The sequence below is a fragment of the Rattus norvegicus genome, chromosome 1, assembly GCF_036323735.1.
Source record: "Rattus norvegicus strain BN/NHsdMcwi chromosome 1, GRCr8, whole genome shotgun sequence".
In the NCBI taxonomy this organism is placed as follows: domain Eukaryota; kingdom Metazoa; phylum Chordata; class Mammalia; order Rodentia; family Muridae; genus Rattus; species Rattus norvegicus.
The window spans coordinates 266,422,617-266,450,583 of NC_086019.1; the positions used below are offsets into that span (position 1 = coordinate 266,422,617).

The following is a 27,967-nucleotide window of genomic DNA, read 5'->3' on the forward strand; positions in this document are numbered from 1 at the left end:
CCCGCCGTGGCCCCTGCGCGCCCCGCCCCGCGTTCAGCGCCGCCAGCGGAGGCCTGGGCTTCCCCCCGCCGCACAGGCGCCCCCTGCAGGCTGCGGTGGGCACGGCAGCCGGAAGAGCCCGAGCTCCTGCCACCGTGTCCGCGCCGCCGCCGCCGAGCTCCGTGGGGCCCCGATTGCAGCCGAACGTCCTCGGAGCCTCCCGCCGCGGCCCCGCGCCCTCCGAGTCGAGCCGCCGCGCCTCCCGCCCGGCCTCCGCCCTCCGCTCCCCGCCCGGGCCCGCCCGCACCGGCCTTCACTCTGGAGCGGTCCGGGCAGCCGCAGCAGGGGCGGCGGCGGCGCATCGAGGAGCTCTCCAGGTCATCCCGGGAGAAGCTGCTGCAGTCCCGGGACAGGATGTTCTCCAAGCTCACGTCCATCCTGCAGCACGCCGTGGAGGCGGTGAGGCCGCGCGGGGCGCGGGGGGCTGCGGGGCGCGAGGAGGGAGGCTGCGGTGAGGCCTGGGCGCCGCCGGGGCCTCTGCCCTCCCGCCGGGGACCGGGCGGTTCCCGGGGCCTCCTGGCCGTTAACCACCGGGTCTACGTGGCCAGCGCCGCGCAAGACAAAAGAACGGCGGTGCCCGTGGGCAGGGCTTGTTTTTGCTTTCATGCGGGTGGGAGAGGAGCGACGGGGACCGCGGGGCCCGGTCCACGCCGGTACCGACTCTGCCAGCTCGGGCCCGGCGGCCCACCTCGGCCGGACCTCGGTGATCGATCTGCGGGAGTTTGCGGGTCCACGATCGCCCAGCTCACAACCATCTGTTTCCCCTTTCTTGTCTATAATGCGCTTCCTGGAGGCTCTTGGCGCAGCCTGCAACCGCTGTACTTTGAGGCTGGTCCTAAACCGCCCAGAGGGACAGAACTCAAACCGCCAAACAAACCAGCACCCGAAGACCCTAGGAAGAGAATGCCTTGCCAGTGCCAAACACCAGCCTTTGCTCTATTTTACTTGCTTGTTTTGGACAGATTATCACCTTGTGTGAAGAAAGTTACTGTGTTCTTTTTTTTTTTTTTTTTAAAAATGACGTTTTCTTTGCATATTGAGAATGGTAGCTCTTTCAAATTCACATGACTTTCTAAAGGAAAAAAAAAAAAAATCCCAAAACACCACGGTGATTTTTAGGTTCAGCTAACGAAATTAGAGTTGCGAATTTCAGATATGGAGACAAAACTTTAACGCAGTTGCTTTTTACATACTACGTGCGATTTGGGTTTTGCTTTGTCTTGTGACCAAACCAAGAAAGAAATGGGATGTCCTGAGGAGCAGTGTTGACACATGGTGGGGGAGAGGACTGGACTTTAAAATACTGCTTCTGCTTTCCTTGCTTAATGCGGAGTCTACCTGCAACAGCGTTTGCAAAACAACTACGAAAACTTTTAACAAGTTACATTGGTATTTTGTATTATACTTGAGACTATAAAGAGTCAGCAAACTTTTGAAAGTTGAACATAGCTTGATATAATGATAAATAAAAGATAACTAGAAATAAGCTATATGTATTAAACCCTGGGGCCTGTCATGTTCTAGGCAAAAGCACTCCCACTGAATTTATTTTATTCTCTTTCATTTTTTTGAGATAGAGAATCGCCCAGTGCCCCAAGGTGGCCTTGAACTCACTTGAGCTCAGCTCAGGCTGGCCTCCAACTTCTACCTTAGCTTCTGGAGTCCTTTAAGTTCTAAGCATGTCTCCAAGCCTGGCCAGGATTTTTGGTTTATAGACTCGTTTTGGTCCCAAGGCCTGTGTTTTCTGTCTTCGTAATCTTTTTATAATTACATGTATCATTAGCATCTATCAAATTACCCGAGTAAGCCTCTGGCTCTGTAGTATCCAGTTTCCTCTTCTTGCTGTGAGGAGAGACGTTCACTAGGTTCACCCAGTCCCGGCAACAAACGCCCGGTGTGGAAATGTCAAGTTCATTTGCTCAATGCTGGTTTCTAGGCTGTGCCACCACCCACAGACTTTACCAAGAGAAAGGATTGCTCCTGACATCTGATTGGCTCTGCTTTGCTTTGTTGGGAGGGGGTCTCATGTAGCTCAGGCTAGTCCAGCATTTCTTGGGGGAAAGAACTACCCCAGAAAATGATAAATAAGCCATCTTCTGGTAGCTGAAGAATGTTCCTCTGTGACTCAGTTTCGTTGACTGTTTTGCTTGGTTTTGTCCATGAACGAGTCTTCCCACTCCTTAATTCTCTCTCCTTCTACCTTGTGACCCAGCACACCAATGAACAGAGCTCTCAGGGTTCTGGAGGGAGGGAGCCCCAGGGCTGCAGGTGACCGGACCTTTCCTCTTTGCCCTATGCATCTTCAGAACTACGCTGTCCTAACCTCTTATGTCATCAGCATCTGAGTGTCCAGAGTCAGGTCAGGTCAGCCCGCCATGGTTTTTAAGGTTGACCAGATGTATATTCATCTACATGAGCTTAGATGAGGGGTTTGAGTTTTGTGTTTGTTTTGTTCTTGAGTCAAGGTCTCTGACAGGCCTCAAACTTGCTATTCTGCCAAAGATGACCTTCAACTCCTGAGCTTCCTGCCCCCATACCCCCAAGGGCTGGGGTTATAGGCTCACTCTTTGTTTTCTGTTTAGTTTCTGGTACTGGGGATTTCACCCAGGGCTTGGTAAGGGCTGTCCCACAGTCTTCTACCCTGGCCTTTTCAGAGCCTTTTTATTATGACCTCTTGTGCATGCGTGTGTGTATGTGTGTCTGTGTGTGTGTGTGTGTGTCAGAGAGAGAGAGAGAGAGAGAGAGAGAGAGAGAGAGAGAGAGATCAGACAGAAGTCTGACATCTTTCTGGAGTCAGTTTCTCTCTCTCTCACTGGTATCAGTCCTGGGGAATTAAATTCAGGCAGTCAGACACCGCAACTGCCTTTGACTGCTGGGCCATCTTAGTGCCTATCCCTTCTAAATTACAAAAAAAAAAAAAAAAAAAAAAAAATTCCTTTCAGATTTATTTTATTTGCACGAGTGTTTTGCTCGCTGTATGTTTGTGAACCAAGCCTACGCTTGGTGCCCGTGGAGGTCAGAAAAGGAGGCCGAGTCCCCTGGAACCAAACCCGGTCCTCTCCAAGAGTAACAGGTCCTCTTAACTGCTAAACCAAATCCAGCTTTAACTTTCCTGAATCCAGTCTTCAAACTTTCACTCTGAAGTAGCCTCTCACTAAACCGTCCAGGCTGTCCTTAAACTGTGGTCCTCCTGCCTCAGCTTTGCAAGTAGCTGGGATTACAGAAATGTGTTGTCGAACCTGGCGTGCGTCGATTAAATAAATGGCTCTTCCTCATTTGCCATTAACTACTTACAAACAGGGAAAAATAGGAGATGTTTTCATAGTTTCACGTCTATAAACTCGTTTTAACCTGATAGACACGATGCGAGATTAGGAAAGACTTCACACCTGAAGAAAAGCCAAGACCTGTAGTCTTCTCGAAAGGATGACTCTCCCCTCACATAGCTCTGTTAGTATCTTAGGAATAGATGTGTTCTGTTAGCCAGTTGCCACATGTCTCAACTCTAATGAAGTCTGTCTTAAAGTTAGTCCTAAGATTAGATCCCATTGTCTTAGCAGTTCCCATTGAGGGTTTGCTGAGGGCCAGGTCCTGCAGAGGCATCATCGTGACTCTTTCCCTTTATTCCAAGGGAGGATTAAGGACAAGCCCCTGAGCTTTATCTGTTTTCACTAACTTAGTGGATGTCATCCTTCAGAATGTTTTCAAAGCCTAGTTAATAGACAGTTCTAGGGACCAGCATCCCACCCTATTGGGCTCTGAACCGGAGCCTCCTGTCTGTTAGGGAAAGCCTCCTACCTCTGAGCCATCTCCCAGCTGTAACCCAGCCTGCCCTTGATCCTCTGCTTCTCTCTAGCAGTTTGCCTCCTGACTACCAAGTCTTGAAAACTGTTCTGTCTTGGCACTTGTTTTTCAAGCCCTTTTGACTTTTAAGAGCCAGAGTGAAAGCTGGCTAAGGGAACACAGTATGTCTGCATCTTGGATCACAGTGCCAGCTTTCTAAGCACACCCAGGAGGTCATAGTGTCAGGAATGCACAGAGTTGATCTGCCTTGGAGTCAGAGCAGGGTCCAGTCCAGCCACTACTCCTCCGAGTTGACATGGAACCTCGAGTTTGTGCACAGGATGGCTGCAGAGATTAAAATGAGCTGTATAGGAGAGGTGTGGTTGATAACGAGTCAGAGATTGGTTTAGCCAGGCTGTGGGGGCTGTGAGGGGGGTGTAGGAGAAAGAGAGCAGTTCTTATGGGTAGTTGCAGAAGGCTCCAAGAGGTAAGACTCGAACTAGGTAGTAGAGAGGCAGAAAGGACAGGGATGTGTTAAGGAAGTTGAGGAAGTAGGTTTTGGGGCTCACACTGTGTCTCTGACCTTCCTGACTTTTCTACCATAAAACCTTGTCTTAAGAAAAGTAAGATGGGGGTGACTGAGAGTTGGACAGGGAGCAGGATGTACAGTGAATAAATGAAAAGAAGGAAGGAAGAGCAAAGCAAGCCATCCAGATGTGGTTGCCCACGCCTGTAATCCCAACCCTCGGCAACCGGAAGCCAGAGGATCAGGAATTGAAGACCCCTGCAATGCAGTGAGTTTGAAGCCAGCTGAGACTACAAGAGACCCTGTCTCAAACAAAAACAAACAACAAAAACAGAGATTTAAATAAGTTTGGGGTAGGAAAAGGCACTTTAAAGGATCTTTTAAAATAAGCATTTTGTAGATATTTAAAGCAGAGTTAATGGCTAGAATGTTTTTGTCCAAATTGTTGATGGAGGTTCTTTTGTGTATTGGATGCGCTGGACAGAGTCCAGGTTTCTAGCAAAAAGCATTGTTCCCTAAGGCAAGTCGGCTAACAGGTAGACTTTAATGGGAGTTTGAGCAAAACAGGAACTTCTGGGGAGAGTTTAACATAGTCTTAGGCTGCGTATGGTGGGGGGTGCAGCTGAGGCAAGAATATCTCAAGTTCAAGGCCTGCCTGCAGTGTATGCGAGACCCTGCTACAATGTAAACAGTTAAAGGAGTGCTGGGGGTGTGGCCTGATGGTGCTGCAGTGTTTGCTTACCTCCAAGCCCTAGGCTTCATCTTCAGTTCTGCCAGTGAGTGTGTGTGACCCGTGCAGTGCTGGCCTGCAGGTCTGCCAATCCAGTGTCGGACACTGGTGGCCACCATTTCTTCATGGATGAGTATTTGATGCTGACGGCTCCATCACTGAGTTAAAAAATGGGAGTCTGCTTGGTGAAAAAGGTGGCTCCACCCAGCCCTTGTCCAGTTACAGCCTAAAGGAGAGACAGCTGAGCAATGGGTCAAGGCTAGGAGGAAGCCTCAGAGTGGCAGGTGCCTCAAAGTGGAGAAGGGGAAACTTCCTAGAGAGAAGAAGGTTCCAGATAGGAGATCAGGAAGTCCAAGACCAGCGAACAGGAAATCACAAATAGGTGTCCTGGCGATTTGAGGTGGCTATAGGTTTGAGAGTTTTGAAAAATTAATCTCCAAATACTAAAAAATTATAGTCTCCTGCTGCTGGTTCACGTATCTCTATCAGAGGATGAATGTTTTTATGCACTGGCAAAACAGGCAATTTGCACAATAGTAACAAAAAGGCAAGTTTACCAGACTCTCACAAAGTACGAACAGGGCTGTATTCGTCTGACTTACTAGCAATTCAGAACAGTTCATCTGTCTCGCTCCTGCACTAAAGGAATGTCTTCTTCCTGCTTGGGATTTGATGCTATTATATGGTACTCCAAGCCCCCCCCCCCAACACACACACACACACACACACACACACACACACACACACACACACACACACACTACCTCACCCCACCCCACTCCCCTGCAGAGGTGATCTGCTGTGTGGTATCGCTGGGGGAAAAGCTGGAGGAAGGATACTGTGTAACAACTTAAAAGGAGAAATCATTGCTACATTAAATACAACATCCTTTCTTTGAAAGAATCAGTTCCTCCCGTGTTTGTCCCATTTGTTAGTAAATTTAATTCCATAAAGCTAAGTCTTCCCAAAGCTTAAGCACCTGTTAAGTCTTTCACAACTGCACTAAATATTCATTTCTGTTTTCATGTTCTGTGCACATAGGCAAGTATGGGAAGAGTTGGCTTTAAGAAGCCAACGACAGATCAAAACTCTTCAGTTCCGTTTTCTTTTCATAAACATATTGCACCTGTGGCTTGAGAGACGTAACATGTCTGTGACTGTACCCATAAGTTGCACAAGAGTTGAGAAATTGTGTTGACAGAGTTGTCAACCTCAAAGTCACTAGCTGGGAAGCCAAAGGTCAGCATGGAACAGGTGGAAGTTAAGAGAGGCCTGACTGCAGTAGGTCATCTGGCGGGCCACAGGTAGCTGTGAGCGTGGCTCAACACAAAACCAAAGACTTACTTAAAGCAGTGTGCGTGTGTGTGCGTGTGCGCACTCAATCTGCTGCATTCTCAAGCATGAGCTTGTAGATGGCCACATCTGGTCACAGTGTCCAAGGGTTGGACATTCTTGGCGCTTACAGGAGGAGGAACTCGAGAGGGCAGTTTACCCACTGAGACTGTAAAATAATTGTTCCCAGGACCGAAACCTCTAGCTCTACACTACCATGGATCAGCACAGTACTTTCTGACAAAGGTTGATGACAGCTCAAGGTGGCCGGCTCCCATTCTCAGTCTTTCAAGGAAAAGAGAAGAAGGAGAAGGAGAAGCCTGGCCCACTTTTCTCCTGTTTAACACAAGTTCCCCAATGCCAGCCAGCTTAGGGCAAGATGGCTGAGGGCTATAATTATGGACTTAAAACTTACGAAGTGCATTTCTTTTTTTCTTTTTTTTTTTTTTTTTACGAAGTGCATTTCAAAGCCTGCAGTGTGACACATTTTGTAGAAGTGTCTTGTTCATGTAGTTATTTTGTTAAAAGTACACACTGCATGATCTAGGCTTACAAAGGAAAAGATTTTCATCAGAATGCCATGGAAAGTAGGGAGCAGTTTAATCAGATTATGACGTTGGCAGGACTGTGTATTTCTGATCCTGATACGTAAGCGACTGCCAGCTACTCCTTGCCCTTTCGCCTTCCAAAGTCCCAGGTACAAAGGCCTCTGGTTATCAGTGATGTTATTTTACAGATAGCTCAGTCATGGAATGGGGGTCTGGTTTTATCACTTTTGAAGCCATATGATAACAGAATAGGGGGAAAGGTTAATGCTGTGGTTTAATAATAACATTGATAAAGGTGGTTTTTCTTTTAATAATTCATTCTGTTGTCTTGGATTCAACTCATTTTGGCTTATTTGATATTTAACATAGAATCAAGCTTCCCCTTTATTTTGGTGCTTCTCTTACATCACGGACAAGTGTAATACTAAGGTTTGTAGGCTCCTTTAATGGCACCCTCTAAGTCTGGCCTTTTGTGTTTCTGTAGCTTGCACCGTCTCTTCCATTACAAGAAGATTTTGTTTATCACTGGAAGGCAATTACCCATTACTACATAGAAACCTCAGGTAAGGAGCAATCATGCCTAAGATCTGCTTCAAGATGAGTTCTCAGTTATTTTATTTTAACTTTAAACAGTTTTACCTTTGATTAGTCTTTTAGGGTCATTTAAAATGTAGTTTCTGAGCATCCCCTGTGCTGGGCGTTAGGCAGGCAGGAAAGGAGCGGTCAGTCTCACACACTGATAGAGCTTATGCATTGACGAGGGAGGCACTCAGTAAGTGGGAACGCGCACATAGTGTGTTAGATAAGTGTTAGGGGGAAGCAGGCGTGATAGGGTGGTGGCAGTGGGTATGGGGGTGTAGGCTGGACAGATGGCTACTTCAGGCTAGGGAAGACCACGATGCCCTTTGGCTGTTCCCCTGGGGAGGCCCTCACTCGGCTACTTCTGTCTACTGCTCCATCCCTCAGTCTTTCACTGGTTTCTTGAGAAAAGATGATCCATGATTACGTTTAGGAGCAAATGTATAGAAAACATGTATAGACAGTATGTTGGTTGTTCTCCTGAGGATTATTGTATAGGATCTAAGAGGGGAATATTTGGCAAAGGAGGTTATAACTTCTTTAGTGTGTGGGTGGGAGGGAGGGAGGGACACAAAACCATACTGGGTCTTTTCTGAAAGCACTCCACCTTTTTAAGTCAATCAATCAATCAATCAATCAATCAATCACTCTCCCTATCTTTCTCTCTCTCTCCCTCCCTCCCTCCCTCCCTTCTGTGCATGTATTTCTGTATGGCTGTCTCTGTGTGTGTGTCCATATGTCTGTGTCCGGACGTCTGTACACATGATGAGTATGAATAAGCATGCTTTGGTTATAGAGAGATCAGAGTACAACTTTGTGGAGTTGGTTCTCTCTGGGAATTGAACTCAGGTCATCAGGCTTGCACATAAGCACCTTTGCCAATTGAGCCATCTTGTTGGCTCTGTCCACTGTACTTTTTGAGACACTGTCTCTTACTGGAGCTAACCAGTTCACGAGATTGACTAGCCTGTGAGTTCCCGAGACCTGCCTGTCTTCTCCTCCCACAGAACTGGGGTCACAGCCACAGCACCTGGGTCATCATGGTGTCGGGGATCTGACCTCAGGTCTGCATGCTTGGCTGCCAGGCACCTTACGCACAGAGCCACCTCTCCAGTATCCCCCGGATGTTTTAATTATTTCAAAAAGTGTAAGGTTTTGGGATGAGGGTAGAGCTCAGTGGTAGAGTACTTGCCTGGTGTAAGTTAGATGCTAGATTCCAGCACCAGAATTTAAAAAAAGAAACAGAAAGAGGGAGGGAAAGAAGGGTTGTGAGTAGCGTCGACAGAATCCAGGGGAGAAAAGGGCAGAATCAGACTGTTCACCTAAGGTAAGGTTGTTCTTGGGCATCATCATTAAGGAGGAAAGAGAAGCTAGTGCTCCAGTGGGGGCGTGGCCTTTAGGCGGCTGGTGAATGGTTTGCCCACGGAAACAAGGCAGCCAGGGGTAGGCAGTCCTGTTTTAGTCAGTGAGCAGAAAGGGTGAATATGGGGGATACAGGTAGAGTGTCTTAAGGATTAGCGAACTGTGTATCCTTGGCCCTCTTGGCCACGTAGTGTTCTTCGTGTGTCATCTGTGCTGAAGCTCACACAAACCCAAGCAGTGGCCATGCCTTGCTGTGCGGCCATGGTTCATGTGAACTGAGGTGGGCCTCACGGGCCCCAGGCACTAAGGTTTAACAACCTGCTCTCTTGAGGGTTGTGCCATCGCAGCGGTAAATAGGCAGATGAGACACACACATCCTTCAAGACAGGCCAAGTGAAAAACTGAGACGGGCCGCTGGCAAGCAGATGGGGTCAGAGGTAACTCATGTTTCAAAGACAAGAATCCTGTGTGGCTCTAAGGCTGGGACAGCCCTTCACATGTACTGTGTACAGTCTGCATGCACCGAGCACCTTGCATGTTTAGCAGCTCACCTGCAAAGGTATTTTTTAAGACTACTCACCTATTACGATTAGCTTTTGTGATTTCTTTTTCCCCCTTCTCTGGTGTTTTAAGGACACACACATCTTGAGTTAAGGGACTTTTTCTCTGTTTGGTAGCGGAAGTGTGTGTATTAGTTATGTGAGGGACAAGTGTGCTCTGAGTCAGGCAGAGTCTCGGGATAGAGAGAGGATGGAGAGAAAGGGAGTCAGGGCGAGCAGGGTCTGACCTGGGCTCTAGGTGTCCAAGCTCCCGAGTAGGAAGCAGGAGGCATCATAGGCGGCAGTGTGTGCAGAGGCACAGGGGCAGGGAGGGTTTGAACAACGGACAAGAGGAGACAAACTAGAGCTTGTCTTTCAGAGACCATTTCTAACTGAGAATGGTGAGCGTTCACTGAGGAGCTATGTTCTAGGAAGTGGATCACAGTTTCTAACAAAGATAGCCACACTGAGCAAACCTTATGTGTATGATTCAGACTTTCCTGCTGAGCCGGGATGAGGGGAGAGGAGGGTAATGTATTGCACATGGGAAGTTTAAAAAGCTTTTTGAGTATTGATTTGATGAGTTTTTCTGTTGTTCAGATGACAAAGCCCCAGTGACTGATACAAACATCCCATCCCACCTGGAACAGATGCTAGACATACTGGTCCAAGAAGAAAACGAGCGGGAATCTGGAGAGACAGGGCCGTGCATGGAATACCTGCTCCATCACAAGATCTTGGAAACATTGTACACCTTAGGGAAAGCCGACGTAAGTCCCTAACCCACGCTGTGTAACACAGGCGAAGCTCTAGGTGCTCAGTTCAGATACAGGGATGGGAACGGCGCATGGCGCAGTCGGGGAGGGGCAGATATGTTCTGTGCAGCTACGTCGTCCACAGAGAGAGAGCAGAGCCGGCCCCTGCTCTGACCACACTACTGCTTAGCCCCATAGAGTCCAAGGCAAACAATTCCTGTTGCTCACAGTTAAAGGGGTAAGAGCTCTGTGAGGGTTGCGATACAACTTCCACCCTAAAAGGGAACATTGTTGCTTAGCCTGACATTCATGGAGTCACAGTGGATATAATGCAGATTATAGGCCTAATGAATTTTGAAAAAAAACTCTGCAAACCTAATATTATTATAGATAGTGTTTCCCACTACATTGGCTTCACATTCATGCATCCTGGCACCAAAGCAAGGGCATGTTCTGAGAAATGTCAGCTGGTTTTGTGCTGCGGACATCACAGTGTGCACAGGCTGGAGCTGGAAATGATTGTAGCACCCCCTCCAGCTGGAAAACTCAGTGGTTCAGTGAATTTCTGTAAAATAAAACACTAAAGAGAAATGATGGGCATTTTAATAACACATAGTTGCAAATCATATTAAAGGCAACTTCTTTTTAACAAAGTCTCTAATGCCCAGTTTATTTTGAGGTGCATTTAAGTTAAGTGCACTCTTTTCTAAGGAGGGAACCTGTCCCCTGAGAACCGGAGCCAGACCCTTATGTCCCTTGTCCCCACCTTTGCACAAAGGTGAGGAATTTTACAATCCAGTTAGTTTGATGTTTTAGCAGAATGGTAGTGGTTGTACTGCTAGTAAATTTATTTCTAGTACGAGTGATTATAAATATCGTTAACATTTTATCTGACTCATATAAGGTAGTTGTTACCCTAAAAATACCATTGTGCTGAAGATTATGTTTTAGGCTGTTTCCCGATAGTGTTCCTGTGTACACATCTTATGGCCGTTTGACCTGTGTGCAGGCATCTGCTTTATCACAGCGCATATGGCTTGCCTGACTCATGTGCCTTTAATCCAGAGTGACGTCAGCTCGCTGCTCTTGAGCAGAACAGCTGGCACGCTGTGAGGACATCCTAGTGAGAGTCTCTGTAATTCTCATAGTGCAGATACCTTCGCATTAGCTTAAAGGAGCCTTAGGGCGCCTTTGTACTAATGTCTGTGTGCTAGTTAGAACTTGTTCGTTGCTGTAAGTAGTAAGATCTGCCCTCGGTCTGGTGGGGAGTCAGCTCTCATAGGCTCCTGTCCCAGCCTGGTGGTGCCTGAAGCAGATACTGGCCTCAACAACACGTGTTCCCCATGGTGTGTGCAGTCACTTGAGACTGTAGTCACAGACATGTTACGGTCTCAGATGTATGATTGTGTTTCTGGAGCGCCAGTTGTGAATATTAGTGGAAACCTTTGTCCTGGCAGAGTCATTAACTGGCCAGTAGCTTTGTCTGTGAAGGGGCTGTACTTAGAGACAGGTCTGTCCTGCTGTGAACATTTGCACATGTCATGTTTGTCCTGTGCCCAGTGTCCTCCAGGCATGAAGCAGCAGGTCCTGGTGTTCTACACCAAGCTCCTGGGGAGGATCCGGCAGCCCCTGCTTCCTCACATCAATGTACACAGGCCTGTGCAGGTATGTACTCCCCTGACATCAGATTAAAAGCACATTGAACTCAGTATACAAAGATTTTACATTGCTTTTCTAAGAGTAAAAATAATGGAGGAAATTATGTAACAATAGCATAAAAATCTGCAAATGAGTTTTCCTTATCTCACCATATTTCTAATTCTCTGTAATGTGCTATACTTTAAATCTGAAAAAAAATTTTGACAGAAATTAATTCGACTCTGTGGCGAGGTCCTTGCTACACCAACGGAGAATGAAGAGATCCAGTTTCTCTGCATCGTGTGTGCGAAGCTGAAACAGGATCCCTACCTGGTCAACTTTTTCCTGGAGGTATGTGGTGCTCCTATGATCTGTAGCTCGTTATAAAAGGTGAACTCCAATCCTCTTGAGAGCAATTCAGGTCTGCAGGTTCTGCCAACCAGAAACAGTTTTCATTTAGGATCAGTGTTTATTTCAACTGGAAGTCACACTGGAAGGAGAATTTCAAGGAGTGCAGTTGAGCAAGATAGGGTAGGACTAAGATGGGCTGAACAGCACGCCGAGACTCAGAGGGAGGAGACTCAGAGGGAGGAGGCTCAGGGAAGAGGCTCAGAGGGAGGAGGCTCAGAGGGAGGAGGCTCAGGGAAGAGGCTCAGAGGGAGGAGGCTCAGAGGGAGGAGGCTCAGGGAAGAGGCTCAGAGGGAGGAGGCTCAGAGGGAGGAGGCTCAGAGAGAGGCTGTTCAGAGGGAAGAGGCTCAGAGGGAGGAGGCTCAGAGGGAGGCTGCTCAGAGGGAGGCTGCTCAGAGGGAGGAGGCTCAGAGAGAGGCTGCTCAGAGGGAGGAGGCTCAGAGAGAGGCTGTTCAGAGGGAAGAGGCTCAGAGGGAAGAGGCTCAGAGGGAGGAGGCTCAGAGGGAGGAGGCTCAGAGGAAGGAGGCTCAGGGAGGAGGCCACTGGGGAAGGGGGAGGGAAAGGACAGCAGATGCAGAGGCGGGCAAGCTGAACGGAAGCGTGAAGTGCTGACAGCTTTTTTCCCTTTTGGATGGCTGCAGTATTTTGTATTATTTTTACAGTCATAATCAAGACATGGTTTTGAATTTTACTTACAGCTTAAAAGAGGAAAATAAACCGTGTCTACTTTCTGCTTTTGTTTACTTTTTTCCTTTAATCTCTTTTTGGGTTTTTTTTTAAATATATATGTCTACATATCGTGTGTGTGTGTATTTGTGTGTGTGTGTGTGTGTGAGAGAGAGAGAGAGAGAGAGAGAGAGAGAGAGAGAGAGAGAGAGGGAGAGGAGAGATTAGATTCTCACTGAACCTGGGTTTGCTAGGATAGACTGTCTGCCATCTTGCCCCAGGGAGCTTCCTGTCTCCCCCCCCACCCACCCCCACCTCAGGGTTATAGCTTTTGTGGCTGTGTTGGGCGCTGGGAATCTCAGCTGAAGCTTTTATGCTTGCAGGAAGCCTTCTGACAGCTTAGCCAGGCCTCAGCCCCTTCCTTTTTCCTCAGCAGTGAAATCTTAGCAGAATGCTTTAGGGAAAGCGGCTTTGCTGTAGTGTTTGTGTGCCCACCGTTCTCTGGGCATTGTTAGGTTTTTAGTTTTTCCAAGACTTGTACATTCTAATATATCGGTTCTCTCCTGTTACTGAGTAAGTAATTTGGGGTTCTGTCTGCACATTCTACGGAGATCAGCAGGCAGCTCAGCTGCAAAGTCGCATGAATTTAATTTTCTTTCTTAGTACTGTGGCCGAGAACCGCCTGCTTCTGTTTCTGTTAACACTCACAGTCTTTGTCTTGTTTTTAAGTTTGCATCCGAATGCTTCTGTTAGTCTAGAATGCATTTCTAAAGATGTGACTTTGGCTGTATTACTGTTCTTTTATCACCCCAGAGCTGAGGACCGAACCCAGGGCCTTGCGCTTGCTAGGCAAGCGCTCTACCACTGAGCTAAATCCCCAACCCCTCTCTTTTATTCTTTATGTATAAGAAAAAGTTAGTTGAGCTGTGTGTGAGATTTCTTTACCTTGCTCTTGTTCTGAGACAGGAGCTCACTATGTAGGCCAGGCTGGCCTTTAGTCTGGGGAGATCTTTCTGCCTCCTCCTCCATGCCTGGCTGCTTTGGTTTTGTGTGTGTGTGTGTGTGTGTGTGTGTGTGTGTGTGTGTGTGTGTGTGTGTGTGTGTTTGTTTTCTTGAGACAGGACTTCACTCTGTAGCCCTGGCTGGCCTAGAATTCTCAGTGTTGTCTAGGCTCACATTATGAGTAAGCTGGGGTTTTCTTCCCAAAGTTATTGTTTTGTTTGTTTGTTTGTTTGTTTTCTTCTTTCTACTGTTTTCTTACTTAGTACTTTAGATATATGGATTTAACCTCAAACTTACCCGAAAAGTTAAGGCCCTCCCCATGACCCTAGCAGGAGTAACATTGAGGTGACGTTCTGTAGTGACATTCTTGAGTGACTACCATTGCTGGTACTTTGCAGGAGTCAGTCATCACTAATCACATCATCCTTGGTCAGTGTAAAATACATGTGTTAGCATGGAGGGTCGGTAACGTCCAGTGACTGTGACGTCACATCTAAAAGGTGGCTTAAGTCTGTATATTCATGAAGCACTTACCACCTTCTATTAGGCATGGGGAACACTAATCATAAATAATCCAAACTGGGCCTGATGGCACAGGTCTGTTAATAGCTGTGACGTAGAAGACTGAGGCAGGAGGATTGCCATCAGGACCTGCCTAGATTACAAGATAGGTTCAAGGTTACCTGAGTAACTAAATAAGGGCCTATTTCAAAATAGAAATAGACAGTGTAGCTCAGTGGTACAGTATTTGCCAAGCCCGTGTGGGGCCTCTCATTCAACATCCAGCATCGTGGCTACCCCCACCTAAATCTATTAGCACCAGAGATGACACTCAGAGTCGGACAGAGAGCTTGTCTAGCCGAGTGAGGCCCAGGCCGTGGATCCCAGCACACCACCAGAAAGGAAGACAGGGAGACAGGGAGACAGGAGGCCGTTCCGATCTGACTTCTGGGTTTTGTTCACTAGAGGTGGTAGCTGTGCCACCGCTCACCTCTGCTTTTTGTCCTGAACATGACCCTCACAGACACACACTTCTTTCCAGAACAAGTCAAAGTCTCTGATGTCCAGAGGAGCTCTGAGTGTCATCTCAGAGGATGACCCAAAAGGTCAGGACCCCGTGTCAGGAGACGTCAGCCAGTGCCACCAGCCCCAGGAGCTGTCAGGTGCTACTGGGGTGGCGCACGCGGAGTCCGAGGAAGAGCCCCCTCATCAGATGGATGACTTGAATGCAAGTCTGGATGACCTCAGTGTCACCTCACTGCCAGAGGCCTCTGCCATCCGGCCAAACCAGGATTACAACTTAGTGAATTCTTTGTTAAACCTGACAAGAAGTCCGGTGAGTCAGCTTCTGACTTTCCCCCACGATTGCAATAATACGTATTTAAAGCAGAGACACATTTATTCTTCCTTTAATGAAAAAACACTGAATCCTTTCATGTTGAATTCCAAAGTGATGTGTGTGTTCTTTCTCAGGACGGCCGGATAGCTGTGAAAGCGTGTGAGGGCTTGATGCTCTTGGTGAGCCTGCCGGAGCCCGCGGCTGCCAAGTGCCTTGCTCAGAGCACCTGCTTGTGCGAGCTCCTGACCGGCAGACTCACCTCCCTGTACAAGGCCCTACCTCAGTCAGTGGACCCCTTAGACATCGAAACCGTGGAGGCAGTTAACTGGGGGTAAGCACCGTTTGTTCTGCGTTCCTGGAGGGGAGGCTTGCTATGCTGCGTCCCCTTCCTAGTGACAGCACTGCCTGGCGCAGTGAATGGGACAGTCTCCTGTTCTCACGTAGTAGTGGTGGCAGTGCTGTGGGGAGGGGAGCCCAGGTTAGAGTCCCGCTCCTTTTATTTCTCCCGTTGTGAGGTGTATGTTAAGATCTATAACTGCTCATTTTGTCAGTGCCTTGGCTGGCCTGGGACTCGAGTTGTAGGTCAGGCTGGCCCCGAGCTCAGACACACCTGCCTTCGTGTCAGCGTCCCGTACAGGAGGGACTTGCTCCAGGGCAGGCTGAGGTGTCCTGCGGCTGCGCTGTGGGCTCTCCTGTGTCGTGCTTGCATCCATCTATTCTGTGTCTCAAATTCACACACTCTGTTCTTGTTAGAAAATTGCACTTTTGGCCTAGAGAGGCAACTCACAGTTCAGAGTGCATACTGTTCTTATAGACAGCCAGAGCTTGGTTCCTCGTACCCACACGGGACAGCTCACAACCTTCAGGGATCCAAAGACCCACACTTCTAGCTTCCATGGGAGTCTGCACTCACACGCATTCCTACACACACGCATGCACATGCACACGCGTGCACACGCACATTTCTACATACTCAGTCACCCACATACTCACACGTGTACTCATACATACATATACACATGCACATTTCTATACATTACAGATGGACACATTTTTACACATGCATTCACACGCACATTTCTATACACACTGCACACACATTTCTACACATGCACATTTCTTTTTTTTTTTTTTTTTTTTTTTTTTTTGGTTCTTTTTTTTTCAGAGTTGGGGACCGAACCCAGGGCCTTGCGCTTCCTAGGTAAGCGCTCAAACCACTGAGCTAAATCCCCAGCCCCCACATGCACATTTCTATACACATACATTGCACACACTAAAAATAAAAATCTTTAAGAAAATGTGAATTTGACATAACATTTATAAATTATTTTAAAATAAAAGCAACATTAAAAACTATGCACAAACTTGCCACCTACCAGCAGCCTAGTATTTTCTTTGTTTTTAATTTTAAATATTTATATGAAATGTTTGAGGCTTTCCTATTGTATTCTGGTCATCTGCACACCTGTCCCACCTCTGAGAGCTACCCTGCTTCCGTCCCCACCCACCTCAGCCGCCCCTTTTGTTTGAAACTCACTGAGTCCAGTGGATGACGGCCTAATATTTTAATCTGTCCACCTTTGCCATTTTCTCTGAAGACTGCCACAGTGAGTTTGCTTATGTCCTGCAGGCAGCCAGCCGCACTTGTTAAGGTCATGAGCACATTGTGGGTTAGGGCAGAGGGAGCCTGCCTTGGCAGACCTTCCGTTCCCTTCCTGCTCCTCCCCTGTCTCCCAGCTGGAGTCCTGGTCAAACCTCTGCCGTCTGGGTGGTTCTCTGTGTTGGCGTCCTCCCACTTGAGGAGTGAACTGGTGTGTGGCTTTTATCTGAAGGGGCCTCTCTTACCTGTGTCTCCTGTAAATTTCTCCTGATTGGTGTCCTGTGCTGCTCCATGTGTCGCCTGAGCTTGTCCGGGTGCTTCCTTTCCGTGTGCACGCTTCCTGGCCTCAGGCTGTTCTCTGTGTCGTGCAGGTTGGACTCCTACAGTCATAAAGAAGACACGTCAGCGTTCCCGGGAAAGCGGGCCTTAATTTCATTCCTTTCCTGGTTTGATTACTGTGATCAGCTCATCAAGGAGGCCCAAAAGGTTTAACTTCTTTGTCGTTTATTGATAGTTTTTGTTTCTTAAGTAAAACTTGGATCACTGTTCCAAAAGTATCTTAATTATGCCTTTAAGTGCCTATAAACACTCTCTCGACTTTGGAGAGATGTTTCCTTATTGGGATCTTCCCCCCATTCTTAGTTTTGAGGGGAGAGGGGTGGTACAGAAGCAGATGGCTGCCCTGCACAGGACCCAGATGGTTCCCAGCTCTATGTGGCACTGACGTCTACATTGTCTTTGGGCCAAGTCGATTTACTGATGTTCACTGTGTGCTCTAGACTGCGGCTGTTGCTCTCGCCAAAGCCATCCATGAAAGGTTCTTCGTTGGTGTCATGGAACCCCAGCTGATGCAGACGTGAGTGTCCCCTCACCTTGCAGAACTAGCCACAGCATGTCGTTTCTGCCCACTGACTCCCTGTCTGCTCCTCCCAGCTCTGAGATGGGGATTCTGACGTCAACAGCCCTGCTGCACCGGATTGTTCGGCAAGTGACCTCGGACGTCCTGCTTCAGGAAATGGTGGTCTTCATCCTCGGAGAACAGAGGGAACCAGAGACTCTGTCAGAAATTAGCAGACATCCTCTAAGACATAGGTTAATCGAACATTGTGATCACATATCTGATGAGGTAAGCCATGGTCAACTGTGCTGAACCTAGATACTTTGAAATGTTTTTTTATGTTCTTATGATTTATTTTGTAATGGCTTTTGTAATTTTTGGGGTGCTGGTGAGGGGAGGGTGCTGATGAGTGGAGGGTGCTGGTGAGTGGAGGGTGTTGGTGAGGGAAGGGTGCTGATGAGGGGAGGGTGCTGATGAGGGGAGGGTGTTGGTGAGGCGTGGGATGGTAGCACATGTGTCGCAGTGAATGTGTAGAGGTCAGATTTTCTCCGTCCACCATGTGTGTGTCTCCAGGATCGAACTCAGGTAATCAGGCTTGGTGTCCTGTACCATTACCCAGAGAGCCACCTCAATGGCCTCTGCTTGTGACCCTTCAAATGAGTCTCTTTTTTGTGGCTCTAACACCTGACTTGTGAAGGGCACCCGACTTGAAGGTGTCCCCTGAACCTCCATCAACTTGGTTTCAGATCAGCATAATGACCCTGAGGATGTTTGAGCATTTGCTACAAAAACCCAATGAGCACATCCTGTACAACCTGGTCCTAAGGAATCTTGAAGAAAGAAACTATACGGAATACAAACCTTTATGCCCAGAAGACAAGGACGTGGTGGAGAACGGGCTGATAGCGGGAGCTGTGTAAGTGTCCGCTCCGGGGCGGCATCTCCCCAGCCAGGGCTTGGGTTTTCCACAGGTGCATTGAACGATGACTTCCGGGGGTTAGCCGCCTCCTCGTAAATGGCAGATGCTAAATATTCTCTGAGCTTTAACTAAAGTGGTAGTGAACCCTTGAGATTGTTAGAGTAAACTAGTAATTTGCATATTAAATGCATTAGTCCTTATTTCTTTATATATTATGTAATATAATCTCAGAAACTAGCAGATAATCTTTTGGTTTAGAAAATATCGTAATAAATGTTGTTTTTTATACATCATTAAATTAAACGTAGAGATCTGGAGGAAGATCCATTATTTACTGACATTTCACCAGATAACACTCTGCCAAACCAAGAGTGGATCTGTTCACCCCGCGCCAGCCCAGACCATCCCAAAAACGACGGCAAGACGGAAGTGCACAAAGTCGTCAACAGGTGAGCCACCGCCTGGTGGCGTGAGTGCGTCACGGGTTCTGAGCCAGGCTGTGCTGCCCCTAGGTTGTCGCAGGAGTGCCCTGTGAGTGCAGGTGCTGCAGGGAGCAGGCGACAGACAGCTGGGACAGCAGTTGATAGCAGGAGAAGAGACAGTGTTCACAGAGAAGTAATTTCTGTTAGGAGCACTGACCAGTCACCATAAGAAGCTCCCCAGGTCAGCCTGCACAGGGAGGAAGGAAGAAAAAATAACAGTCTCAGGGACTGAAAGCTACATAGTTCACAGCTAGAGCCACTTTGGCAGACTTCTCAGTCTGTGTGTCCATTGTTTCAAAGTGTCTTTTCCTGAGAGTTTTCTCAGCGTCCATTGTTTCAAAGTGTCTTTTCCTGAGAGTTTTCTCTGCGTCCATTGTTTCAAAGTGTCTTTTCCTGAGAGTTTTCTCTGTGTTTGCTTTCAGCTCTGTTATTGCCTGGTCCTGGCAAGTGACATTAAAAATGACATTTGGCTTAAATGTGAAATTATACCCTTAAAAACATCTCACATTCAGTTACTTAAATACAGTTTCTAAGGTTAATAAGTGAAGCAGTCCGTTGTGCCACAATCCAAAAATTAAGTCTCTTTAGATTTATTTGTGTTACATACATAATTATACATAATTAGTTATTTTCTGTATGTAACTTAATAATCTTAACTTTGTAATCTGAGGGCAGAGTTGCCTTTTATCGAACTTGCCGCCATATACTTTGGTTTTTAAGTTCCCATTGCGCTTGTTAGCAGTTAAGCTTGCGTGTCATTCTTCTCGGGTGTGGTGTGTACAGTGCTGCCGTGGGGCGCCTGTGCTCATCACAGCCCTTCCCTTCAGTTTCCTCTGTTTAGTGCCAGATGAAGCAAAGTCCTCCTACCACGTTGAGGGCACGGGCTATGACACCTACCTCCGAGACGCTCACAGGCAGGTAAGTGACTCGACCGACTGACTGGGGGGGTGTGTGTGTGATTGCATACACGTGTCACTCCCACATACACTACCTGTCCAGTTATGTGTGTGTGTTGTCCTGACTCCAGAGAAGGCGTTAGTTCTCCGAGCAAGCACTGAGGTCTCCGGTTCCCAGGCTACCTTGAATTTGCTTATAGCCTGGAGCTCTTCTGAGTGCCAGGATTGCAGATGTGGCCTTCCATAGCAGGCTCTCAAGGACTAGTTTTATTTTCACTCTCTCACATGCTAACACTTCATTAAACACAATAAATACACATGGAGCCACCTGTGGCACCAGCTGCATATGTAGCAGAACATGACCTTGTTGGGCATCAGTGGGAGGAGAGACCCTTGGTCCTGGGAAGGCTCGATGCCTCAGTGTAGGGGAATGGCAGGACATGGAGGCAGGAGGGAGTGGGCGGGTTGGTGGGGGAGCACCCTCACGGAGGCAGGGGGTGGGGGGATGGGATAGGGGGTTTCCAGAGGGAAAACTGGGAAAAGGGCTAACATTTGAATGTAAATAAATATTTAACAACAAAAGGGAAAACTCTAAAAAAAATTGATTAAAGGTTTTGAAGCGAAATATTTAATAACAAAGCAATTTATCCACTATTTACCAGTATGTGACAATTTCAAATAAAAAAAAAATCTAAGTTGGTAATTTGCCATATGATCGTAGGCATGTAACAAGTTATTAAAGTACAGAAATAACAAAAAAACCCACAATAATGAGTTCCTAGAAAAATGAAAACCGAAAAAAACTTGTAGTTGTTTCATTGTTAGACCTGGCTGATAAGAAACTGCCTAGTTACATTATGAGGGCTGTCTGACTTCAGGGCTTCCTCTGGTCCCGACTGACTCCTCCAGTCATCATGGCAGACTTGGAGAACATGTGGTTCAGAGCCAAAGTCTCATCTAAGATGTTACCTCTGTGAGAGCTAGCACCCCCTTTTCCGTTCTTACCACTGGTCCTGTTCACAAGACTGGCCTGTGGACACCCCCCTTTGTAGAGCTTCCGCCTTTCACTGTGGCATGCCCACTGTCTGTCCTTTCTAAGGACAGCAAGCTTGCTTAGTAACAGACACCATCCACCCGTTGCATGCAGTGTTAGATGAGACTTTGGCTCTGAACCACATGTTCTCCAAGTCTGCCATGATGACTGGAGGAGTCAGTCGGGACCAGAGGAAGCCCTGAAGTCAGACAGCCCTTTCCCCATCCCTCGATGGGCTCCGTGTGACACTCCCATCCCTCCTGCCTGGTTCTGACGCCTCAGGCACAGCCGACAGTATCTGAGGAAGTTCTGCTTCTTCTTGGCTTGTTTCTTGGCTGCTCTAATGATCCAAATGCTTTCCTCATAGTTCCGAGACTACTGTGCTGTCTGCTTACGATGGGAGTGGCCTGGAGCCCCCAAACCACTGGAGAAGTGTGACTTAGAAGCAGCCTTCTTTGAAGGACATTTTTTGAAAGTTTTATTTGACAGAATGGGAAGAATTCTTGATCAGGTAATGCATTGGAAGATCCTGATTTTCATACTATTGTGTTTGACTCCGCGGTGTAGCACTGGCTGATCTTAGTCTTTCTAATAGATGGCTGTGCATAGATGATGAAGGAGGGGTGTGTGTGTGTGTGTGTGTGTGTGTGTGTGTGTGTGTGTGCACGCGCGCGCGCTGCACCAATAATTACAAGTAGGAAAATATACTTTAAAATTCTCCCTTATTGGGATTTTAGATTTCCTTTGTCTTGTTTAAGGCAAGATTTTGAAAAGGGGTGACATGAAAGTAGTTTCTCTTCTCAAAAAACCTCTGTATTTATCAGTTCGTGGCAAGAAAGAAGTCTGACAGTTGAACTTAGAGCCAGAAGCTATGTTTTGGGTCCCTTATAACAGAATATGGAGGTGGGCGCATCTAGTGTCCTTCTGCTGTCTGCTGTCCTCCGCCGTGTGCCCAGCCATTCTCCTGGTTTTCACTGTGTCAGAGCATGGAAACAGAGAGTCCACTGTGCATCTAAACTTGGTCCTGAATCCCCTTTGCTGTCCCAGGCTGCCGTGCCTGTGTCTTCTAGGCAGTTAGTTTTAAGCCCACTGGTTTCTTTTGGCTACGTGGGAAAAGAGAGCTAGGCTGGGCGAGTGGCTCCAGGAGAAGTGCTCAGCCACACCATCCTCCCTAGTGCCGGCCTCTAGGGCCAGCAAGCAGCCGTGAACAGCTAAGCTACAGAGTCGTGTGAGCCTGGCACTGGAGGTGTCTTAGGAGCTTCATCCACATGAAAGTAGGCCTAAAATTACACCACTGTGTTAAGAAGTTCAAATACTTTTTGTTAGTTAGGATATGGTTCAGTGTGTCCTCTGTGGTTCATAGTTAGAGCTGTGCCTGACACTCTGGTGGGTTGCGATGGCTGAAGGTTGTGATGGCTGTAGGAAGCTGTCTCTCTGGGTGCCCATGCCTGTTCTCTGTCTTAAGTCTCGGCACCCGGGTCAGGGCGGAGGCATCCCAGTCCCGGAAGCACAGGGCATGAACACTTCTGTTCTTCTTCCTCACAGCCGTATGATGTGAATCTGCAGGTGACCTCCGTATTGTCCAGACTCTCCCTGTTCCCTCATCCACACACACACGAGTACCTTCTGGATCCCTACGTGAACCTGGCCTCTGGCTGTAGGTCTCTCTTCTCTGTGATTGTCAGGGTGAGTTCACTGATGTTCTGTTCTCTGGGATCAATCACCTATATGATCATCCTCATCTCACTGTGTGTAGTGGAAAGTAAGACATGGCTACTGCCTGTAGGTCATTGCCACGCGTTCTGAGCCATTATAGAGCTACGGGAGTTCACTGAAGTCATTAAAACATGGGCCAGAGCGATGCTTCCAGGGTTAGGAGCACTTGCTTTTGCAAAGGATCCAGGTTTATTCCCCAGCACCTACACAGTAGCTCACAGCCATCCTTAACTCCAGTTCTGGGATCCAACAGGCCACGGGTACCTACATACATGTAGCGCACACACATGCATTAGGCAAAACATGTATATGAATAAAGTAAGTCAATCTAAAATTTTGTCTTACTTATATAGTGCGCATGTGTGCATATGTGCATATGTGCATGCATGTGTATGCAGGTGTGCTTCTGTGTAGGCCAGAGGTTGGTGTCTTCTTTGGTCACTCCAGCATTTGAGGCAAGGCTTTTACTGAACCCACAGCTCCATCTCAGCCAGGTGGGCGGGCAGTGAGCCCCCACCCCCACCTCCAGGGCTTGTCCTGACTCCACCACCAGTGCCAGGGTTGCAGCTACACACCCCTGCTCCCAGCGTCATGTGGGTGCCAGGGATCAGAACACAGCAGGCCTGGCGCCCACAGAGCCACCTCCCTATCCCTGACATTTAACTTCGAAGATTAAATAGAAGTCGGTTGGTCATAGATCTGGTGACTGGGAAGGAAGGTCACTCGAGCGGAATTCCTCACTTCTGTGCAGGTTGTTGGAGACCTGATGGTTCGAATTCAGCGTATTCAAGACTTCACCCCCAAGCTTCTCTTAGTCAGAAAGCGACTGCTTGGCTTGGAGCCCGAAGGCCCCATGTGAGTCAGAGTTTTACAGACTTTAAAATTCCTCCCATCTCAGGGTTGCTTTGTTATTCTGATTTTCTGTCTGCTTTCTGCAGCGTTGACCACATCACGCTGCTGGAGGGTGTGATTGTGTTAGAGGAGTTCTGCAAGGAGCTGGCGGCCATTGCGTTTGTTAAGTTCCACGCTTCCTCCACACCGTGAAGAACTGGGTCACTGGATACTTCTCCACTCAGCCAGGAGAGGGTAAAAAGCCTTGTAAATGAAGTATGGCGGGCGGCTGCACTGAATGTTAGGAATCCACTGTGTGACTGCGCCCAGTGACGCCTGATGTTGCTTCCATTCACTCGCCATGATGATTCTCTGTATGACTGCACGTCCCTCAAACCCCGGACACAGTCAGACTCGAGGACTGAAAAGCTGCCCAACTTGGGACGTCAGGACCTGGCTGATGCTTGTTCCTTCAATGTCCTTTTAGGCAGCAAAGCATTTTGACATTCTCTGGGACTCAGATGCTTTTGTATTAATAAGCAGCAAAAAAAAAAAAAAATCACTAATTTTATAACTTTTTAAGGTTAAGGTTCTTATCATACAAATAATTTAGGAAAACTAAATGAGGAAAAACACTGTTGAAGAACCATCAAAAGAATCTGGAGGAGAAAACGCGCAGAGCATCATCAACTTCTTCAGCTTTTATAAGAATAACAATTTAATATGATAAAGAAATTCTTAATATATTATATATATTTTTAAAGAAATGTTCTTTTACTCTGGTGCACACAGCCGTGCCCGTGGTTGGTCCGTGTGGCTCCCGGTTTATTTGAAGCTGTCATTTTCGCAGCAGCGTTGATGTACGCTCACTGCTCCTGTTTGCTCGCAGTATTGTTTTAAGCCAATTAGCACATGCCGGGTTGAGACCCCCTCCGTTTGCTCTCTGAAAGCCGCTTTGCGAAATTGCTTTACCATTGACTTCCCGTGCGCAGCAGTGTTAGCGGACCCGGGCTCTGGAGCAGCAGTGGGCGAGCCGAGGGCCTCCGTGTTCACAGGTCTCACTTGGTTCAGTCTTTTGTCTTAAGTGATTCCAGAGAGAACTTTTTAAGTCTTCATGTTCAGTTTACACCTTAAAGGGTTTAAGGAAACAGAGTGTGTACGTGTGAGTGGTACGGATGCAGGGCCGTCTCGGTTAGCCAAGGTGCAGGGCACAGCTGCAGGACACATGGACACCTTGTCCCCTGTCTGTCTGCTCTTTAGGTGGCTGACACCGGTCGCCCAGCTCATGTCCTCTCCTTACTGAGGTGTTAAGCAGCAGCTCTTTCCTCTTCACTGTCCATCGAGGTGTGGGAGAGAGTGGGACGGGGCAGTCGCCACTGGGGGACAGCCACAGCCACGGCGGGCTCGGAGCTTGTCTGACACACGGCTCCGGCTGCTTTACTAGTGTTGCAGGTTCATCTTATAGCTCAGTTTAGCTGCTTAGGGACAAAATGCCACAAGATTCCGTTCCAGAGTGTCCATCTTTGTTAAAATAGCAAAACCACTCCATCTCTACCATGGTGCGACTCTCTGTCCCTTCAAGAAATCTGTTAGGACAGACAGTAAGAGAACCAGAACGGGAGGAGCGGTCCCCTCGCGGCCTTCCTCCCACGGCTCTGAGCGCTGAGCCTTGGTCCCCTTTGTTGTAGTCACTGACTAGTTTCTGCAGGAATCCCACGGTCCTCCATCTTGAGATGTTGCTACCAGCTGTGTGATGGTGGCTTTGATAAGGCATTGAGAGGCACCGGGTGTTCCGAATGCTCTCAGTGCTCAGCAGGTAGCAGTGAGGTGAGCTCCAGAGCTACCTCACCCTGCGCTTCACCTGGACCTGTGGTCCCCACACGACGGGCTGGGCATAGCTCTGCCTCTGTCTGCTGCACCGGAGGACACGCTTCTCCTAAGCGGTCGTAATGACCTTGCCCATAGCCAGCCAGGGTTGGCCTGTCCTCTTCTAGGTTTAATTTCTTTTTCATATTTAATTCAGACCCAGAGTCAGCACAAATCACAGAACTGAGTTTGCTTTCATTTAAGGAAACCACGAGCTGCAGCTAAGGCTTTTCTCACAGTCTCAGCGATCCGAGGATTCCCGCAGACTGTGCTGGGTGAACAGCACCCCTTAGCTGGTGGTCGCCATGCTGAGTTCTAGCCTGCCTCATGTCTGTGTGAGTAGGAAATAGGTGTGCACATTTTTTTTCAACTTTCTAACAATATAGTCTATGGTTTATTTTCAGTAATGAACCATTTTTCACTTGACAAAATCAAATTTGTCTTCGCCACTTTTATTGTAGCGCTCACGTGATAAGTATGTAATGTCCTCATAACATGTCTGTGCAATACGAAGCTGCGAGTGATTCATAGCTCTTGGCCTAACTGTATATTATTGTGTGTACATGTGTGTATATAAATGTGTATGTATATGTATATATATCTATATATCTATAAAAGGACCAAAATCCTTAGCTTGCTCACGCTGTCGCTAGTGTAAATATTGTTACATTTAATTTTACAGGGCACAAATTATAGAATTACTTCATTCTTTTCATGGTAATGTCTCCATAAGTTATTACATTACTGTATAGTTACCATTTAATTATGACGTTTACCGTGTAACAGAAGAAGTTACGGTGAAATGCTAAACCCACAAACTATGGTAATTTTACATTTTGGGTTGAGCAATAAAGTAAAATATGCATGTCATCGTAACGCCTAGATAGTCCCACTTCTGGGCCCTGTAAAGTCTGTCACTGATGCTCTGTCGGCCTCCTGTCTTGTTTACATTAAACAGGATATTCGGCGTGTTTCCCATGAGCACCGCGTAGGTCACTAGCAGTGTTTTGAAGGTCTGGATTCCCGGGCCACCATTGAGGAGGCTCTTGAGGTGACTCTACTGTCCCTTCCAGGCAGGGGAGATCAGCCTCAGCTCTGCGCTTACAGTGCATGCAGGACAAAGAGGGAAATCAAGAAAATAAATTGATGTGACTTAAACGAAATACTGTCTTATAATTTTGTAGAATTGTAACTGCAAACGTGTCACCCACTGCTAAGTGTGGGACCGTGACTCCTCAGCGTTTGACAGCCTCTCACGGATACAGCGTTTTTTGGCCACTTCTCATCCTACCCACTAACTGGTCTTCCCCGCTTCCTACTGGCTGAGCACTTTGTTCCAGCACAGCCCTCTTGGGTCTTGTGCTGTTTTGATCCACTAAGGTTAGACTTGCTGGCACGAGTATGTGACGGTGTGAATTTTACTGAACCGGGCACCTTAGCAGAGGCTACACCACTGAAGGAAGTGACCCAGCAGCCATCCTCATGGCTCCTTGGGGAGAGGGAGGAGTGTTGACAGGCCTGTGTCATGCAGGTTCCCAGGTGTCATTGTATCAAACACTGCGACAGCATTCTCTTCACCCTAGCAATCAAAGGGACACTAGAGCCACTGAGTCCTACGGTTCCCCTTCATAGGGAGAACATCATTTGTGAGAGAGCTGGGCACCCATTGTTCTCCTGGGTCATTTTAACGTGTAATTTTCAGTTCTCTCCTGGACAGTCATGTTCTTAGTCAGCGGTTTTCAGCCTCCCATACACTGCAACCATTTAACAGTTTCTTATGATACGGTGACCCCCCCCCCCCCCCCAACCATCAAACTGTTTCATCGCTACTTCACGAATTGCCGTGTCAGTATCTGATACGAAGGACATCTCGAATGCCTGTGATATGCCTGACACCCCTGTGAGGGGCCATTAGAGCCCCAAAGGGGTCAGGACCCAGAGGTTGAGCATTGCCTTCCTAAAGGAAGATGTCACAGGAGTCTGAGGGAGTCCTTTAAATGTTGAGTCTGAACCTGTTTTCCGACATAAAAACACTTCCTTTTAGTTGACATTTAAAATAGACTACAGACTTCCTCACTTGAGTATTTGCCCAAATACCTTAATTGGAAATGGGGTGAGGGTCGGGGACAAAATACACATAAAAATGGAATGAAGTCTGTCTTTTCAGCCACTGTCACCAAGATAACTTTTGGAGGAAATGGGGTAGTCAACTGGAAAGGCCAGCCAGTAAGTTTGCTTACGTGACGAGAGCCCACGGCCGGCCTTACTTGTCTCGGTGGCTCTCAAATGAAAGCAGCGTTTTACACCATGCAAACCGCTCTGCAGTTCCTCGGAAAGAGGGGAACTGACCTGATCTTTAAGATCGACTATGCCGTCCTCGGGCAAATACCTAAAGGACACTTCCCCCTACCACGGAGGTGCACGGCCACGTTCAGCTGCTGCTCTGTTCACAATACCCAGAAACTGGAACCAACCTACATGTCTGCCAATGGTGCCACCTCACCAGAGGAATGTGGGACAGGAATGTGCGATGCAGAGAG

At 47.7% G+C, this 27,967-nt stretch overlaps 1 protein-coding gene across 3 annotated transcripts; it reads left to right on the top strand.

Moving 5' to 3' along the window:
* Positions 1–26,590, top strand: Fhip2a (FHF complex subunit HOOK interacting protein 2A). Of its 3 annotated transcripts, none has more exons than NM_001400898.1 (17): positions 107–438; positions 7,443–7,521; positions 10,039–10,208; positions 11,754–11,858; positions 12,060–12,182; positions 14,950–15,243; positions 15,381–15,577; positions 17,218–17,332; positions 17,626–17,702; positions 17,780–17,972; positions 18,431–18,600; positions 18,912–19,052; positions 19,913–20,003; positions 21,382–21,525; positions 22,560–22,700; positions 23,482–23,585; positions 23,669–26,590. In NM_001400898.1, the coding sequence occupies exons 1-17, from the start codon at positions 394–396 to the stop codon at positions 23,772–23,774; spliced, it is 2,295 nt and encodes a 764-aa protein (NP_001387827.1). In that variant the 5' UTR covers positions 107–393; the 3' UTR covers positions 23,775–26,590. The 3 variants fall into 3 exon arrangements, 2 of the variants coding, with proteins under 2 accessions (NP_001387827.1, XP_038957385.1); XM_039101457.2 differs by lacking the exon at positions 107–438 and adding an exon at positions 458–1,428; XR_005499772.2 differs by lacking the exons at positions 21,382–21,525; positions 22,560–22,700; positions 23,482–23,585; positions 23,669–26,590 and having other exon boundaries at positions 1–438; positions 18,953–19,052; positions 19,913–19,952.
* Positions 26,591–27,967: the final 1,377 nt, after the last annotated feature.

Excerpts from the sequence above, each read along its gene's own strand:
- Fhip2a (NM_001400898.1), top strand. The coding sequence starts at position 394 with ATGTTCTCCAAGCTCACGTCCATCCTGCAGCACGCCGTGGAGGCG. Across the intron at positions 11,859-12,059 it reads ATGTACACAGGCCTGTGCAG|AAATTAATTCGACTCTGTGG; the intron begins GTATGTACTCCC and ends AAATTTTGACAG. Across the intron at positions 12,183-14,949 it reads TGGTCAACTTTTTCCTGGAG|AACAAGTCAAAGTCTCTGAT; the intron begins GTATGTGGTGCT and ends ACTTCTTTCCAG.